General features: G+C 44.8%; 1 protein-coding gene across 1 annotated transcript in view; it reads left to right on the forward strand.

Annotated features, from left to right (window-relative positions):
• Positions 1–10,559: 10,559 nt before the first annotated feature.
• Positions 10,560–19,859, forward strand: part of TMEFF1 (transmembrane protein with EGF like and two follistatin like domains 1) — a gene marked incomplete at both ends in the record, with an annotated part of 91,682 nt that continues 82,382 nt past the window's right edge. Inside the window, one exon of the mRNA XM_079706891.1 lies at positions 10,560–10,758. Within this exon, the coding sequence (XP_079563017.1) occupies positions 10,560–10,758 (199 nt within the window). The remainder of the gene's footprint in view (positions 10,759–19,859) is intronic.

Raw genomic sequence — 19,859 nt, forward strand, 5'->3', positions numbered from 1 at the left:
AGACCCTGAAGCCAAGATCCAGGATGTTCCTCAGTGTCTCAATACCGTACCTACAACCCCCAACCCTACCCCCGTATCAGCCTCCACTCTTCCCTCTTGTTTCAAAGAAGAAAGTGTCTTCCCTCAAAAGTCAGTCCCTCCATCCATGCTTTGAATTCCATGCCTCCTTGTCTTCTCAAGAATCTTACACATCTGATTATCCTTTTTCCTGTGTTGTATAGTCAACTCCCCCATCCCAGGATCTTTTCCATCATTGTTTAAATATTTTACAGTCTCATCTTAAAAAGTCCCTCCTCCACCCAGTCACCTCTAGCTTTGTTTCTCTTCTTCTCTTCACAGCCAAGCTGTCCAAACATTCTGTCTCCACTTCCTACTTCCTACTCATGTCTCAGGAGGCTCCAATCTGGATCCTGTCCCTACCATTTTACCAAATGGCTCTTGCTAAGATCACCGATGACTTCAAGTGACTCTATCCATTGGACACTATTCAGTACTCGTCTTGCTTGACCTTTTAGCAGCATTTGACCAGTTAGCCATGTCCTCCTGCTTGAAACATTTTTGTTCCTTGGTCTCTGTGACCCTGTTCTTTCCCTGGTTTTCCTCCTAATTTTCTGGCAGTTCTTTCACATTTCCCTCCATTGGAATTCCTCAGGGATTCAGGCTAGACCCTCTTCTAATTTTATAGTACAGTTGACCTTTGAACAACACGGGGGTTAGGGGGACCAACCCTCCTCACAGTTGAAAATCCGAGTATAACTTTATGGTTGGCCCTCTGAATCCACAGCTCTGCGTTGGAGGAGTCAACCAACCTCATAGGGTGTAGTACTGTAGTATCTATTTATTGAAAAAATTGAGTGGACCCTTGCAATTCAAATCCATGTTGTTCGAGGGCCAACTGTATCTCATATACTTTTAAGTTGTCACACCCACTTCTATGACTTCAATTAATTTTTTCTCTGATGACTCCCACACTTACATGTCCATTGTAAATCTCTTATGAGCACCAGACTTATACATCCAACTGCTACTGGATGTCTTGTTACAGATGCCTCAGTGGCCCCTCAAACTCAGTGTGCCTACAACTGAGCTTCTCATCCTCTCTCCAAACTGGCTTTTTCTCCAGAGGTGGCTATTTTAGTAAACACCCTTGAACCTAGGGATAACCACGGCTTGATACGTTCTCTCCCTCAGCTCCCACATCTAGTCCGTCATCAAATTCTGTTGCTTTTACCTCTTTAACCTGTCTAATTCATTTACTTATCCCCATCTTCTCTAGTTCAAGCCACCATCATCACTTACCCAGACCACTAACAGCTCTCCCATGATTTTCTTGGGTACATTTTGGCTTTCCAATCCATTCTGCACACTACAGCCCAAGCTATTTTTCAACAGTGTCATTGAGATACAATTAACATACCTTACAGGTCATGCATATAACCAAGTAATCTTTTTTTTAAATTGAAGTATAGTTGACTTACAGTGTTTCATAACCAAGTAATCTAAAAACATAAATCTGAGCAGGTTATTCCCCATTCATAATCTTTGGATCAAATCTGAATCCTTATTCTGGCTTAAAAGGCCCTGTGTGGTCTGGTCTCTAACTTCATCCTTTGTGTCATCTGACTCCTCACTCTCCAGGCTTCAACCACAGCTGCCTTTTCTCTCTTTTTTTTTTTTTGCGGTACGCGGGCCTCTCATTGTTGTGGCCTCTCCCGTTGCGGAGCACAGGCTCGGGACGTGCAGGCTCAGCGGCCATGGCTCACAGGCCCAGCCGCTCCGCAGCGCGTGGGATCTTCCCAGACCGGGGCACGAAACCGTGTCCCCTGCATCGGCAGGCGGACTCTCAACCACTGCGCCACCAGGGAAGCCCTTCTCTGTTTCTTAAACTTGCCCTATTCTTTATCATTCCTGTTGAACTTTCCTCATAGAATACTGTTCCCTCTCTACCCCACTCTAACTCTTCACCAGTCTCCCAGGTTTGGCTTAATATCATGTCTTAGGGGAAGCTTTCCTTGATACTAGTACCCAACCCCTAGGAGTTAGGGGTCCCTGTCTGGTGCTTTTACACCTCCTTTGCAAAACCCTTCATAATTGTAATTGATTGTTCCTGTTAGACAATAGGACAGGGACTGTGTCTATCTGATTCACCTCTGCATCCTCACTGCCTAACACGGTTGCCTGGCACATAATGGGCAATCTCTATATATTGTTGGATGAATGCGGCTACTGTCACTGCTTTCCATGCCCTGCCCTGACCTCTGCTCCCATTGTTGTCGAAGTCACCACTATCAGAGCTGCCCAAAGTCTCACCACAATTGTTCTGCTTTGAGAGAAACAGCTTTAGAATGTGGTCTTGCTGTTTCACCTTTACAACTCCGTTAATTAGGAACCCAGATTAAGTGCCAAGTCTAACTATGTTGACCCTGATGCTGAGTCCCAAGGCCATCAGACTGTAGGGAATAATTTTCAACTGGTTGCCAAGGGAGAAGAGTGAGAAAACCACCGACTCAATTCAAGTTCACATGTACATGTACTGATGAGTTGCTGTATACAGTAATGTGTGCATGGATACACACATTTAAATGTGCATGTACAAACACAGGGTCCAGCTGTCACACTCAAATATGCAGACATACACACTCTCCCAGAGGCAACCTTATATATATATACTCATTCCCTACGTATGCACACAGAGAGTAAAAGGACATATGCTTGGCACTTATGCATATGTACAGAGGCAAGCTGATATACTCATTACATATATATATACACATAGGCAAATGACATATGCTCAGTACATATGTGTACATACAGAGTCAAGCTGACATACTTAAACATACACAGTGGTAAAATAGAATTATTTAGCTCCATTTGACTCTCTCTAATTCCTTTGTGTACTTAACTCCTTGCTTTATCTCTCTTTCATGATTCTTAGCCCAATGGATGCCATTCTCAAGTTCCCAGGCTCTTGCCTGTAACCTCCTGTCCCTTCCCTTTGACCTAGCTGGCTAACTGTCATGACTTGCCCCTCCAGTAGCTTGGCTGCCCCTGCCAGGCACCAGGCTGCCCTCCTGCAGGTCTCTCTAGTAGCCAGCCAGGTCAGATGATCTCTTTTGACTGCTGACTTCAACTCTTAAGGTGACCGTAGGCTTTGGAGTCGATTTGAGTCCCAGTCCTACTGCCCACTAGCTGTGTAACCTTGGACAAATAATTAACTGCTCCAAACCTCAGTTTTCTCATCTACAGAATGAGGATAATATTATAATAGCACCCTCCCCATTAGGTTTCTGGGTGCATTACATTAGAATATACAAGTGGCGCTCTTAGCCTAGTATATAAATGCCGTTAATGGCTATTGCCACTCATAACAGCTAACATTTATTTGCTTATTATGCCACTACTACCTCTAGCCAATTACTTATTGAATACTTACAGTGTACTAAGCATTGTTCAAAGCACTTTACCTATGCAAACCCATTTTATCCTTACAACAACCCTATGAAGTAAGTAAAAATTCTGTTTCCATGTTACAGATTATGAAACTGAGGTCCAGAGAATTGAAGTAACTTATCCAAGGTCATTAAACTAGCAAGTGGCAGAGTCAAGATGCAAAACCAGATGCTTTGGTTCCAGAGCTTACACTCTTAATTACTATGCTATACCTCTTACTACAATTTATGTGTGATTGTCTTTGTCAGAGAAGCTATTTCTTTGGTATAATCCTTTATGAGTTAAACCCTTGGAGAAATCTTTGAATTGCAGCTGAAAATTTCCATTTGCTGAAAGATGGAGGAAATCTTCATTCTGTATTCAGTGCAATACCGAACAATTGAATGACAAGAAGACCTGCAGGCAAAACCCAGAGATGCTTCTTCGGTCTCTCTACCCACTCACAGGGACTGTTTGGGTGAGAAGCCTTTCAAATTGACAGAATTATAGTGCTGAAGTCTCTTCTCCTCAGGCAGAGTAAGGCTACTCTTTGAATTCCCACAGCACTTTTTTGTTCAGATGTCTGTAACCCTGGCCTCCTTGGCTTCTGCCCATCTACAGAATTGAGGACCATTAAGGCCATGTGGGTAACAAGAACGGTGCCTTCAACTGGAGTTGTAATTACAAGCAATGTAATCACAATAATCCCTGCATGTAATCACAAGAAGCCCCAACAAAAGTCTCCTGATGCGCTGGCAGGGGGCTCAGGATGACTTGTGCACACCCCTTGGTGGGTGCAGTATTAGTGGTGCCAATTTTTGCTCCATCTTGTATCGGGTGATGATGCCTCTCCACCTGCTCATGCTTGTGATGTGGTGGGGCTTTGGAGTCAGATGGGGCCAGGTGACTCCAACTTCCTAGCTTTGTGGTTTAGGTAGGTTACTTAACCTCATGAGCCTCCGTTTCCTCATCTATAAAATGGAACTGGGGCTTCCCTGGTGGCGCAGTGGTTGAGAGTCCGCCTGCCGATGCAGGGGACACAGGTTCGTTCCCCAGTCCGGGAGGATCCCACATGCCGCGGAGCGGCTGGGCCCGTGAGCCATGGCCGCTGAGCCTGCGCGTCCGGAGCCTGTGCTCCGCAATGGGAGAGGCCACAACAGTGAGAGGCCTGCGTACTGCAAAAGAAAAAAAAAAAAAAATGGAACTAATACTTACCAACAGGGTAGGTGGGAAAATCAGTGACAACAAATAGGAAGTGCCTGGCAGTACCTGGGATGTAGCAGGTCTTCAGTGAATTATAGTTACTATTGTCATGGCTCAACCCAACAATTATTCTCTTCCACCAATATTATTATGGGGTCTCTCCGACTAGACTATAAGTTCTGTGAAAAGCAGAGACTTTGTTTTGTTCAGTGTTGTTTCTCAGCATCTAGAACAGTGCATAGGCCATAGTAGGTGCTCAGTAAATATTTGTTGAATGAAGTTTAAAGCCGGTTGATCTTGTTCTCTGTCCCCACTATGCTGGCCAGCATTCAGACCCTTTTGTTCACAGGCCCTTTGCTCTGATGTTCCCTCTGCCTGGAACAATCCTTCTTCACCTAGTTAACTCCTACTCATCCTCCTGATCTTAGCACAAGTATCACACTTTCAGATTTTGACCTTTCCTTTCATAGCCTCTGTCAACATTGTTGCAATTTTACTTTTATTCATATAACTGCTTGATTAATATTTGACAGTAAACTTCATAAGGACAGGGACCAGATCTGTTGTACCCATCACTGTATTTTCAGGGACTAGGAATAGACTTTCAGTATAAATTTGCTGAATGAATGAATGACTTTATCCACTCTTTCCATTTTTTTTTGTTTTTGTTTTTTTTTTGTTTTGGTTGTTACTGTTGTTTTTGAGGCTTGTGGGATCTCAGTTCCCCCACCAGGGGCTGAACCCAGGCCAGGGCAGTAAAAGCCCGAAATCCTAACCACTAGGCCACTAGGGAACTTCCCACTTTTTTCATTTTTTAAAAAGACCCCCCCCTCCCTAGGAAGTGGGGTCCAATTTCTTGAGTTGGGTCAGAGGTCAGTCCCAGGCTTGCACTGGGCCTGCACCATAAATCATTCCAGTGTTTCTGGACTGAACTCAAGTACTGTGATCCTCTCCTACCAGGGCCAATTTGTCAGTCCCAGAGTTCTCATTACTGCTTATCAGGGCTTCATTATGCAGCTAGACCCTCCAGCAGTAGGTCCAGCAAGGCCAGAATTTTGGCTGGGTTGGGAGTGTGAAGTAGGATTTGCCATTTACTCCTCCTCTCCGTCCCCGCTCTATGTCTGTTTAGTGTTTATCACACTGAATTGTAATGATTAATTTTTAGATGTACGCCCTTCCCCTCCCCCAGCAAGGAAGGACTGTCTCTTTCCCCCAGTGGCTATTGTGATGCCTAGCATGCAGCTGATGCTCACAAAGATTTCCTGAAGGAATGAAATGTTTTCCATGAATGAAGCTTTACTGGGGACAAAAACCAACTCACAGGAGAGGGCACTACCTCTGGCTTTTTTTTTTTTTTAAACCTGAGCCAATAAATCTCTTTTAGTTTAAGTTAATTCGGGTTGTGCTTGTTTTCTATTACTTGGAACTGAAAACATTCTGATAGAGCATAACTAATGGTGTTCAAGTATGGGATCTCTGATAGATTATTGTTAAAAAATGTTCATTCCATAGTCACTCCGTCTTACCTCCATAAAAAGAATAGACTTCTCTACCCCTTTGTCTTTGGGCTCAGCTATGAGACTTGCTTTAGCCAGTGGGATGTTAGCAGACATGTACAAACAGGGGTGTGAAAAGTGCTTGCACAATTGGGCATGCCCCTTGTACCACTACCACCTCCATAACAAGAGGTTCCCCCAGGTAGCTTCTGCCCTTTCAGCTGGGACCCCAAAGCGAATACTCCTGGGGAAGATCAGAACTCAACCTGTACACAGGAGCCAAGACAAGCTGAACCTGCAGTTTAGAGCAGAGCCATCCAGCCAAGCCTATAGTCAACCCCCAGCCCTATGAGAAATGAGTGTTTACTATAGCACATTGCTGACATTTTGTGGTTGTTTGTTGTGGAGCAATAACTGACTAATAAGGTTAGGCCAGGGGTTTCCAAACTGGCAGTGCATGTGAATTACTTAGAGAACTTTAAAATAAATAAGGGATACTTGAGCTTCCCCCAGAATGTCTGAAGTGGTATTCAGAAATCTATATTCTTTTAAAATTCTCTGGGTGGTTTTTATGTAGTGAGTCCCCCACTCTTTTGTTATCTGACATTTGGGGTCACCAATATTAAAGCATGTCATGGGGGTTCTATTAAATGATCACTAAGATTTTTTTAATTTGGGAGGTTGGGATTGACATAAATACACAAATATGTATAAAACAGATAACTAAGAACCTGCTTATAAAAAAATAAAATAAAATTCAAATAAAAAAGCAATAAAAAAAGAATTTTATTGAGTTATAGTTGATTTACAGTATGAGTTTCAGGTGTACTACATATGGATTCAAAATTTTTATAGATTATACTCCATTTAAAGTTGTTATAAAATGTTGGCTGTATTCCCTGTGCTGTACAATATATCCTTGTAGCTTATTTATTTTATACATAGTAGTTTGTACCTCTTAAGATCTTTTTTTGTCTCTGAGACTGGATGATTGAAGTCAGAGAACTCCTGTTTCTGAAGTACAATCCTTTTTAGTTTGAAAACTTTTGAGAAATCTGTGTTGAATTTTTCTTAGCTGATTTGGAGAAAGATGCAGAAGTAAATTAGCTGTGATTTATGGCCACAGGAGTTTTGTTTTTTATTTAAGTATTGTCTCCTCTTAGTATTTCTGCTTGGGCTACGGTTAGCAGTCAAATGAAAATTAAAAGCAGAAGACTGGGGCTGGGTGAGTCAAAACACATGGCAGGAAAAAAATCACTGGTGAGGTCAAGTTTAGGGGAGAAGCTGCTGAAGGAGTGGTCTGAGAGGAGCCTTCAGCTGTGGCTTAGCAATTAGGAACCAACCTGAGATCACACCTGATGCAGAAGCCAGTTGAATTTTAGATGAATAATTGCCATGCCACTGCCCAGTTTAGAGGTTTGAGGCAATCTTAATAAAATGTTACAAATGTGAATTTATATAAAAAGCATGATAAAAGTATAATTTAAAAGAAAATAGCTTTTTAAAGTTATAACAGTAAAAATTTTCATTGACAAAAATTCGAATAATATAGAAAAGTATAAAGAACAGGAATTTCTTTTTTTGTTTGTTTGTAAATTTTATTTATTTATTTGTTTATTTTTGGCTGTGTTGGGTCTTCGTTTCTGTGCGAGGGCTTTCTCTAGTTGTGGCAAGTGGGGGCCACTCTTCATTGCGGTGTGCGGGCCTCTCACTATTGCGGCCTCTCTTGTTGCGGGAGCACAGGCTCCAGACGCGCAGGCTCAGTAATTGTGGCTCACGGGCCTAGTTGCTCTGCGGCATGTGGGATCTTCCCAAACCAGGGCTTGAACCCGTGTCCCCTGCACTGGCAGGCAGATTCTCAACCACTGCACCACCAGGGAAGCCCCCAGAACAGAAATCTTTTATTCATAAGCCCACCTTTCAGAGATAACCACTGCTAATATATTGCTGTGTATTCTTCTGAACTTTTTTCCTATGGATGTGTACACACACATGCCTATTTCAGAAAAATAGGATTTTCTTATACATACTCATTAGTATCATTTTTTTCCATGTCAGTAAACACTAACCAATCATCACTGTTAAAACTGCATAATACTCCATCGTACAAAGCGGTACCATACTGGGACTTCCCTGGTGGTGCAGTGGTTAAGAATCCGCCTGCCAATGCAGGGGACACGGGCTCGATCCCTGGTCCGGGAAGATCCCACATGCCGCGGAGCAACTAAGCCTGTGTGCCACAACTACTGAGCCTGCGCTCTGGAGCCCGCGAGCCACAGCTATTGAGCCCCCGCGCCTAGAGCCCATGCTCTGCAACAAGAGAAGCCACCGCAATGAGAAGCCCGTGCACCGCAACAAAGAGTAGCCCAGCTCGCCGCAACTAGAGAAAGCCCTCGCGTAGCAACGAAGACCCAACGCAGCCAAAAAGAAAGAAAGAAATAATTAAAAAAAAAAAGAGGTACCATACTTTAGTTCCCACAGATGGATATTTAGATTACATTTACTATTATAAAAAGGCTGTGGTGGATATCCACACAGACATTTTGTGTACTTGTCCAGTTATTTCTTTAGGCAAAATTCCAATATGTGTAATTGCTAGATTAAAGGATAAACATTTTAAAGATTTTGATACATAGTCGAATTGCCCTCCTCAAACATATAAATTAATAGTGCTAGGTTTTGTCTTTTTTTTTTTAACTCTTGTTAGTCATCAACAGGAAAAAAAAGTTTTGCAGGTTTAATCCGCCTTTTACTAGTAGTGGGTTTAAGTATATTTTCATATATTTATTGTCTGTATTTTATGTGAATAAGACATTAGCTTCCCATTTTTCTACTGTATCAACTTGTTCTTCCTGATTTATATTAAGCATATTGTCTCCTATTTATATTGAAGACATTATCCCTAATGTGGCTTTGCTTGTAGTGGCTTTCCACACATTAAAAAATTTTATGAGTCAAATTTATCAGTTTTTCAATGAGATTTTAAAATTCCTTCTGAGGTGAGAGGCAGCATAATAGAATGAAAAAAGGAGAGGAATTTCAAACAATTCAGTCCATACTCTTACTGCCTGTGGCTGGGTCTCATTTCGCACAATGTGGTAGGAAGAGCACTGGATTGGGAGTCATCACTTTACCTCTCTGCGTCTCAACTTCCTCCTCTGTAGAATGGGGATGAGAATGAAAAATCCCTTGCAGGCTGTAAAAAAGAACTGGAGGGGATTAATGTAAAGTACGTTGTCCAGGTCTCGTATGTAGCAAATCCTATCTAAATATTAGCTGTTATTAGGGGGAGAGGGCAATATAGAATTTTAAAAACTATTTTAAATTCAGTTGGCGTTTGTGGGAATAGGATGGGGAGGAGGATGAAAAATCCCGTGCAGGCTGTAAAAAAGAACTGGAGGGGATTCATGTAAAGTACGTTGTCCAGGTCTCGTATGTAGCAAATCCTATCTAAATATTAGCTATTATTAGGGGGAGAGTGCAGTATAGAATTTTAAAAACTATTTTAAATTCAGTTGGCGTTTGTGGGAATAGGGTGGGGATGAGGATCAGAGTACTTTAGCCATTTATCCCCATCTCTAAGAGCTACAAAGCTGGAGTCAGAACTTGAGTTCCAATTCTAGGGTCCTGCCCGTTTCCTCGTAGGTGACCTTGTACAAGTCACCTTCACTTCTCTGCGGCTCAGTTTTTCTTCACCTAGAAAATATCTATATCATAGACCACCTGCCCTTTTCCCACCCCGACTGCTGGGCCAAAGAAACGCTTCAAAAATGCTCACAAAGGGCGGCAAAAACGTCTGTTAGGGTAATGCTTTCGGAGCCTCCTCGGCGCCCGCCAGCCCCCCGTGGCCGGACCGAAGGGCTACAGCACCTCCCGCCCCCCGCGCTCCCGCCCCGCCGCAGGAACAATAGCTCCCCCGGAGGCGGCGCCGGCCGCGGGCGGGGGCGGAGCTGCCGGCGTGAGCGCTGGGGGTGTGCGCGGGGCGGGGTCGCAGCCACCCCTCCCGCCGGCGGCTCTGTCACGCTCCCCTCACCGGGCGGGCCGGGGTCTTTTGTGACGCGGCGGCGACGGCTGCGGACACAAAGGGAAGGCAAGCAGGCGAGCGAGGGGCTGGGCCTGCCCCCGCCCCGCGACCCCCGCCCCACGACCCCCTCCCGCCGCGCGCGCGCCCGCTCATCCCCCGGCCTCGGTCTCCCCGGCGCGGGCTCGAACCCTCGCGCGCACCCGTCCCGACCCTCCGACTCCGTCCCGAGCACGGCGGGCCAGGGCCTGGCGGGCGCTGCGGGTGGGGCGGGGATGCTGGGGGGCTGCTCCCGGGCGCAGCGGCGCGGCTGGTAGTTGGCGCCGAGGCAGCGGCGGGGCTCCCGGCGCGCGGCTGGATGCCCGGGGCCTGCGCTTCCCTGCGCTTCCCGCCGTCCAGGGGCGCCAGTCATGGGCGCCGCGGCCGCTGAGGCGCCGCTCCGGCTGCCGGCCGCGCCCCCGCTCGCCTTCTGCTGCTACACGTCGGTGCTTCTGCTTTTCGCTTTCTCTCTGCCCGGGAGCCGCGCGTCCAACCAGCCCCCGGGTGGCGGCGGCGGCGGCGGCGGCGGGGACTGTCCCGGCGGCAAAGGCAAGAGCATCAACTGCTCAGGTAGGACTGGCTGGAGCGCGCCCCTGCGGCCCCTCCCTCCCTCCGCTCCCGCTGCCGCCTCCCTGCAGGTCCCCGCGACCCGGCTGGGCCGGGCCCGGGCGTGGGGGTCCCGGGAGCTGGGCCGAGGGAGAGCGAGGGCGCGGGGCAGGGCGCAAGCGCGCGGTGCGGGCTTGGGGACCGGCGTGGGGCCGGGGAGTGGCTGTGCGTGCGTCCGTGTGTGCCGGGTGGCTGGGCGCGGGCGGCCGGGAGTGTTGGGAGGAGGTGAGGCCCGGCCGGCGAAGGGGAGGCAGCGGCCGGGGCCCCCGTATGATCGTGGGTGTACACGCGGGAGCGCGTGTTTGTGTTGTGAAGGCTCAGGGGAGGGAGGGCGGCCCCAGGCAGGGATTTTCTGTGTGTATGTGTGACGGTGAGAGGCCAGGGGAGTGACCGTGCGCTGGGGAGATTCCTTCTTCGGGCACTCGGGTTTCAGAGGGGTCGTGTGGGTAAAGGGAACGGGTGGCCCAGAGGACGCAGATTGACCAAGGAGAGTGACAGTGTGTGTGTGTCTTTTGGGTTGAGAGGTGGGCGCTCGGAGCTTGGAGTGACCCCGGGTCTGTGGATATGAGCAGGGAAGGTCCTGGGGCCCGGGAAGTGACCCTCTGCTTTTGTGTTGCGCTGGATGAAGCCAGGAGCTCAGGGATGTGCCGGGGGTATGCACTGAAGAGGAAGGGTGCGGGTCTTGGGGTGAACCTCGTTTGTGTCGATTCAGAGGGAGGTTAGCTAGGGAATCATCCTGTGTAGGATTTGGCTAACAGAAAGAGGCAGTTAGGTCTCAGGGAGTGCCTCTGTGTAGCAAGGTGTGAGCCGGGTTAAGGTGGTGTGGAAAGAGGGAAGCGGTTCCGAGGAAGTGATCGTGTGCGTGCGTTTGTCTGCTTTGCGGGAGGGCCTGGAGATTGGCAGCCACGGGAGCACGGGAGTACGGGAGTGACCTCTCCCCTCTCTCCAAGGCCGTCTGCACCCCCGCAGCTGCTGGAAACAAAGAGCCTGCTGGGGACGAGACTGTGGAGGAGGGTATCCTGGCCGTGAAGTTCCCTTTTCCTTTCACAATGGGTCCCAGAGGAGCCCTGGGGCAAGGAGAGGCTTCCAGGTCTCATTTAGGGGTGGGTAGGTCGTCCTGGAGCTGGCCTGGCAGATGCTAGTGATCATAAGCCACAGCCTTGCTAACTTGCCCTTTTACCAGTTCTCATTCTCCAGTTGTCTTCTTTGAACCAAGGGTGGGAGAAGCAGCATGGGGAGTGGGGGAGAGGGGGAAAGAGAGGGTGGACAGGCCACAGGGAATCCGGCTGGTCTGCCTGCCAGACAACCTTTGTACCCAAAGAGCTCTTGAAGGGGCATTGTTTTGGGGGGAGTGAGGAGGGAGCCAGAGGGCCTCAGCACAGATGCTTATGCTACCCTACATGAAGAAAACCTTTGGCCTGCTGTTAAGGTTTGAAGGTCTAAAAATCTTTTAATAATTTTCATAATGGCATGTTTTATGATGGGGGAGGGGTTAGCATAGTAAACAACAGTGTATCCATTAAAACTTTTCCATCCATGAAATAACTTTTACTTTATTTTTCTAATTAAAAAAAAACTTTATTTTTGGCTGTGCTGGGTCTTTGTTGCTGCGTGTGGGCTTTCTCTAGTTGGGGTGCATGGGCTTCTCTTGTTGCAGAGCACGGGCTCTAGGTGGACGGGTTTCAGTAGTAGTGGCATGTGGGCTCAGTAGTTGTGGCTCGCGGGCTCTAGAGCGCAGGCTCAGTAGTTGTGGCGCACAGGCTTAGTTGCTCCACAGCATCTGGGATCTTCCCCGACCAGGGCTCAAACCTGTGGCCCCTGCACTGGCAGGCAGATTCTTAACCACTGCGCCACCAGGGAAGTCCCTATTTTTCTAATGTTAAGTGGAATGTGGGATAATATTTTAACCATTAATCACACTTTAATGGTTAAAAATAAAAGTCATTTGTATATTAGAGTGCCTTTTTGTAACAAATACTGGTTATCAAACTAGTAAGTGATCACACCATGTCAAAATATTTTATGGGCTAATGTGCTGTGGTTATTTGTTCTTGCTGAGATAATTTGTCCTTAGCAAAATAAAGTGTGTATTGACAGATGTTTTTGTGTATGCATTCTAACTCTATGGATAGTACAAGTTTTAAGAAAGGACATACAGGGCTGGAAACCCACATGGTATGGAAAAAAGGGACTGATTTGGGGATTTTGGCCCTTGCTAAGCAACTGTGTGATTTGGAGAAAGTTACTTAATTCTTCTTAGTTTCCCCTTTTATTAAAAGAGGGATTTGGATTTAATAATATCTGAGTCTTCTTTCAAGGGTATATTGATATTTTGATATATATAATAGTAAATTACGCTCATCAAATAAAATGTTTCCTAATGCTAAGATATACTTGAATAACTGGGTCTAAAGCTAGAGTTTTAACTAAATGATATTTGTAGATTCTTGTCATAACTCTTTCTAGGATGAAGATCTGGGAATGATTCATATGAAAAATAAAATTTTTAAAAATGAATTTATTTATTTATTTTTGGCTGCATTGGGTCTTCCTTGCTGCATGCGGGCTTTCTCTAGCTGCAGCGAGTGGGGGCTACTCTTCGTTGCGGTGCGTGGGCTTCTCATTGCAGTGGCTTCTCTTGCTGCAGAGCACGGGCTCTAGGTGCGTGGGCTTCAGTAGTTGTAGCACGCGGGCTTAGTAGTTGTGGCTTGCGGGCTCTAGAGTGCAGGCTCAGTAGTTGTGGCGCACGGGCTTAGTTGCTCCATGGCATGTGGGATCTTCCTGGACCAAGGCTCGAACCCGTGTCGCCTGCATTGGCAGGCGGATTCTTAACCACTGTGCCACCAGGGAAGCCCCGGGGCTGCTCTTCATTGCGGTGTGCGGGCTTCTCATTGCGGTGGCTTCTCTTGTTGCGGAGCACAGGCTCTAGGCGCACGGGCTTCAGTAGTTGTGGCATGTGGGCTCAGTAGTTGTGGCTTGAGGGCTCTAGAGCACAGGCTCAGTGGTTGTGGCACATGGGCTTAGTTGCTCTGTGGCATGTGGGATCTTCCCAGACCAGGGCTCGAACCCGTGTCCCCTGCACTGGCAGGTGGTTTCTTAACCACTGTGCCACCAGGGAAGCCCCGGAAAAGAAAATTTTTTAAGTTGATTAATTAGAGAGCTATAATACTCCAGTCTGAACATAGGCATCTATTAATGCAGGTTGAGATTGTGCACAGATTTTTTTAGTACCCAGGTATTTTCCACAAAGTTTACTCCTTTACATGTTTGAGTTTTAAAATCTAAATGCTGGCCTTTACTCCCTGTTGATTTTCATTTTGGGTTTTGGACCGTCATTTCAGCCTACTCTGACCTTTCTGAAGCCTGATTCTGTCTGGCTGTGTGAGTTGGGTCACTCACAGCTTTGTGGCCCTTGTAAATGTGAAGAGCAGATCTGTGGCTTTATTGAATTAATAGAAGTTGTCTAGATTGTGGAAAAGAATGGAACTATGTGATATTTTACTGCAGACTTGCTTCTAAATCGGTTGATGTTGATACATTAATCAACCAGATGTTCAGCCAGCTATGCATCCTCCTAGTTGCATTTAACAGATTTTTGAGCTTCTGCTGTTCAACATTTTCCCATTTTGTTTGCCAGCCTATCATTAAAAGATTCTGTCAGATTGTCTTGTTTGAATCAGTATGTATATATATGTCTGTATCATCCATTTTCCATTTTAGTAATCATATCAAAAAGCAAATGTCATATAGTCTGCCTTAATCAAGAGCACATGGTGGCTTTTTCTTTTTATTGTGTTCAAAAACTTACTTACCCATTCTAGAGTTTTTCAGTGGATATGTGGCAACTTTACTTATGGACTTTTTTTCTGGATTTCCATTTCTCCTTTTTTGAAAATTGAGAATGCATTCTCTCATTTCTGGTCTTCTGGCACCTTGTCAAGATAGCTTAGATAATCAGCAGTCAGATTCTTAAAGTTTTTTCAGTACCATGGAGTATGATTTGTTTGGATCAGAAAGCAAATTCTTTTGAACTAGCTCTCTATTACCTTACTGTCCACTTTCTCTGCCACTTACCTTAGATGTTAGCTTTGTTTTATCAGAGTTCTACCTTTCCTAGTTTGAAAATCATGCTCTTTGGAGAAGATTATGTAAACAAAGAAGAAACTGAAAGGATCTGTATTATCCCTGTTATCTCTTGATATTACAACATCTTTCCTAAGCAGTGGGCCCTTTGTTTATTTCTTCTTGTTCTAAACAAGACTTTAAAAAAAAAATTGTCCTCTGTCTCAGTTCTCCACTCATTGTGGACTTTATACTTATTGTTTTGATTTTATATCTTTTTAGTTGTACTTATTCTTTTAAAAATCTAACTTATCAGAAAGATCCATGTTCATCCAAAGAGAAAAAAGTCTGGAAATACAGGATTTATGTGAAGAAAAATGAACCTTGAACCCAAGAGACCAGGTAACCTTAGATATGCCCCCCCCTTTTTCATTTATAATGTGGAGATAATGATAATAGTCTTTTTTGGCTCTAGGGTGTTAGAGAAGAAAAAATGAGGCTAAACATGTGAGACATAGATGTCTTAGGGAATGGGGTTAAAGAGAAAGAAAAACATTCAGAGAGACCAACAAGCCGCACTGGTGAGAGACGTAAGGTGGAGAATTTGAAGTAGGTTTTTAAAATGTCACGGGAATTAGAAGTGGATCCTCTGGATTGTGGTGGTGGTAAGGATGATATAAATGGATGATATAAACTTCAGATTAAGAGAAGTGCCTTGTTGAGAAATTAAGGAAACACTCCCATTTACCATCACATCAAAAAGAATAAAATACCTAGGAATAAACCTACCTAAGGAGGCAAAAGACCTGTATTCCAAAAACTGTAAGACGCTGATAAAAGAAATTGAAATGACACAACAGATGGAAAGATATACCGTGTTCTTGGACTGGAAGAATCAGTGTTGTTAAAATGACCATACTGGGACTTCCCTGGTGGACTTCCCAGGCGGATTAAGAATCCGCCTGCCAATGCAGGAGACACGGGTTTGATCCCTGGTCCGGGAAGATCCCACATGCTGTGGAGCAGCTAAGCCCGTATGCCACAGCTACTGAGCCTGCACTCTAGAGCCCGTGAGCCACAACTACTGAAGCCCACATGCCTAGAGCATGTGCTCTGCAGCAAGAGAAGCTACCGCAATGAGAAGCACATGCACCACAATGAAGAGTAGCCCCCACTTGCCACAACTAGAGAAAGCCTGCACATAGCAACGAAGACCCAATGCAGCCAAAAATAAATAAATTAAAAATAAATAAATAAAATGACCATACTGTCCAAGGCAATCTACAGATTCAGTGCAATCCCTATCAAGTTACCAATCGCATTTTTCATAGAAATAGAGCAAAAAATTTTAAAATCTGTATGGAAACACAAAAGACCCTGAATAGCCAAAGCAATGTTGAGAAAGAAGAGCGGTGCTGGAGGAATTATGCTCCCTGACTTCAGACTATACTACAAAGCTACGATAATCAAAACAGTATGGTACTGGCACAAAAACAGACATATAGATCAATGGAACAGGATACAAAGCCCAGAAATAAACCTATGCACTTATGGTCAAATAATCTATGACAAAGGCAGAATATACAATGGAGAAAAGACAATCTCTTCAATAAGTGGTGCTGGGAAAACTGCACAGCTATGTGTAAAAGAATGAAATTGGAGGAAATTCCCTGGTGGTCATGGTTAGGACTTGGCACTTTCACTGCCGGGGCCCAAGTTTGATCCCTGGTCAGGGAACTAAGATCCTGCAAGCTGTGTGGCATGGCAAAAAATAAACAGACAAACAAACAAATAAATAAAAGAATGAAATTAGAACATTCTCTGACCCCATGTACAAAAGTAAACTAAAAGTGGATTAAAGACCTAAATGTAAGACCAGATACTATAAAACTCATAGAGAAAAACATAGGCAGAATACTCTTTGACATAAATTGAAGCAATAATTTTTTGGATCCATCTCCGAGAGTAATGGAAATAAAAACAAAAATAAACAAATGAGACCTAACAGAAGTGCCTTTTTAGTGGCAATTCAGGATTTTTGGGAATAAAAAGTGAATTTTTCCTAATTAGTATAAAATCTTGAACAGGACACTTCTAGATCCCTGGTATGTAATATGTGGGTGTTTATTAACTTATTTAGTGAAACTTGATTGAATACCTGCTTAGTATAACCTAATATACTAGATATTAAGGGAATATATGAGAGGTCATCTCTGCCTTCAAGGGCCTTATGTTCCAACAGAGGTGGTTAGTTAGCCTCTTATAAATATACACAGGAAATTTCTATCTACTAGACCTGGGCTTTCTCCCTCTTCCCTCCACCCCACTCAAAAGTAAGCATTTATTGAACACTGACAGCACTGGAATTTTTTTTTTTTTTTTTTTTTGTGGTATGTGGGCCTCTCACTGTTGTGGCCTTTCCCGTTGCGGAGCACAGGCTCCGGACGCGCAGGCTCAGCGGCCATAGCTCACGGGCCCAGCCGCTCCGCGGCACGTGGGATCCTCCCAGACCGGGGCACGAACCCGCGTCCCCTGCATCGGCAGGCGGACTCTCAACCTCTGCGCCACCAGGGAAGCCCAGCACTGGAATTTTTAAAAGGTGTACAGTTAAGTGATTTTTAGTATAGTCACAAAGTTGTACAGTCATCACCACTATCTAATTCCAGGACATTTCACCCCAAAAAGAAATCCCATACCTATTAACAGTGATTCCATGTTCCTCTTTCCCCCCAGCCCTTAGCAATGACTAATCTTATTTCTGACGTTATGGATCTGCCTATTTTGGACATTGCATATAAATGGAATCATACAGTATGTGGCCTTTTGTGATTGGCTTCTTTCAATTAGCCTGACATTTTCAGGAGTCATCCATGTTGTAGCATGTATCAGAACTTTATTCCTTTTTATGTTTGAGTAATATTCCACAGTATGGATGTATATGGCACATTTTGTTTTTCTGTCAGTTGATGGACATTTGGGTTGTTTACACTTTTTGGCTGTTATGAAAAATGCTGCTGTGAACATTCATGTACAAGTCTTTGCGTGGACATATGTTTTCAATTTTCTTGTTAAACTCTAACATTTTGAGGAACTAGCAAACTTTCCTAAAGGAACTGCAACCATTTTAGATTTTCCCCAGCACTGTATGAGGGTTCTAATTTCTCCACATCCTCTCCAACACTTGTTATTGTTTTTTTGATTATAGTCATCCTAGTTGGAGTCCTAGTTGAAGTTGTGGATCAATGTGGTTTCGATTTGCATTTCCCTAATGATGTTGAGCACATTTTTATATGTGTAATGGCCACTTATATATCTTGTTTGGAAGAATGTCTATTCAGATCCTTTGCTGGGCTTGATTTTAACTTTCTGTATTAAACATTCCCTTAGTAAACCATACTGTCCAAATCCCACAGCACACAGATGCTCCAGGGGTAGGTTAACTCTGGTTTGTCTGTGTATCATTTGATTTCTCTGCTTACCAAGAATTAGTTGTGTTTGTTCTCAGATTTACTTATACCACTGGTACTTGTGAGTATAAATTAATAAATATTACTCAAATAGATGAAATGTGAATGCACGAGGAATTGTTTTTATGCATTGCTTTGGAAAGACTTGTTAAAGGCATGAAGCTGAAAGAATTGCCTTTCAGTGAATTACATTGTGGTCAAGACAGCTGAAACAGATTGGGAAACCTTATAAACCTCTGGAAGGACTCTGCTCCTAGAAAACTTTGCAAGTATTTTTAAGTCCCGTTCTACTGTAAAAGAGAGGAAAACGGACATTGTAGATAATGGATTATGAGTGTGGTTTATCCAAGGAAGGGGGGAGCTGCATTTGGCAGGCCCAAAGGTCTTGATGCTACATGAGGAAATGAATGTACATTTATATGTTTAAAGTTAAAAATGATTATAATATGTATGTGTCATTTTAAAAAATGATTCCTTGCTCTACCTGACTTTTATGATTAATTTATCAGTGAGAGTTTCCACTATGCAAGGTGCCCTAAGGAAGATACAGATACAGTGTTGAGGGAATGAATAATTCTGATCTCTAGGAATGAAAACAACACTTTCTCTGAATAAGTGGCACTCTAGCTGGGCTTCACAGGCAGAATGTCAGCCTGAAACACCAGCCTCACTTTTGCCTGAGGCCTTTGCTGTTGATGTTCCTTTTGCCTGGAACCTTCTTGTCCCAGTTGTTTATCCCCTCATCTCCTTCACGTCTTTAATACCACTTGCAAAATGATGCCTTAAAGTTGCACGCTTTTCCACCTTCCACCCGTTCTGCCCCTCTCCCACTCTAATCCTCATTTATGTTTTCTTCCTGCTCCAAAGCACCTTTTTCTGTGTGACCTGTTATACATGTTACTTATTCTCCGACTCCTCTGTGTAGACCCATGAGGGCAGGGATTTTTGTCTGTTTCTTTCACCGCTGTGTTATCTGTGCCTAGAACTGTGTCTGGCACAAAATTAGATGCCCATCTCATATATATATATTTTTTAAATTAATTAATTAATTAATTTTTGGCTGTGTTGGGTCTTTGTTGCTGCGCGCGGACTTTCTCTAGTTGAGGCGAGCAGGGTCTACTCTTCGTTGCAGTGCGCGGGCTTCTCATTGCGGTGGCTTCTCTTGTTGCGGAGCATGGGCTCTAGGGCGCACAGGCTTCAGTGGTTGTGGCATGCGGGCTCTAGAGCGCAGGCTCAGTAGTTGTGGCACACGGGCTTAGCTGCTCCGCGGCATGTGGGATCTTCCCGGACCAGGACTCAAACCCATGTCCCCTGCATTGGCAGGCGGATTCTTAACCACTGTGCCAACAGGGGAGCCCCCCCATCTCATATTTATTTGTGGAATTAATGACTGAATGAACGTAGAAACTGAGAAGAGTTGGAAGAGGTATTCTGTGGGCCATGGGAATGCTGTTGGAAAAGGTACAAAGATGCAACAGCTAGGGGAATATTTGGGGATACTGGGATGTCGGGATTAAGGCAGGAGGTGAGTCGCAC

The sequence above is a fragment of the Hyperoodon ampullatus genome, assembly GCF_949752795.1.
Source record: "Hyperoodon ampullatus genome assembly, chromosome: 6".
NCBI classification, from domain to species: Eukaryota; Metazoa; Chordata; class Mammalia; order Artiodactyla; family Ziphiidae; genus Hyperoodon; species Hyperoodon ampullatus.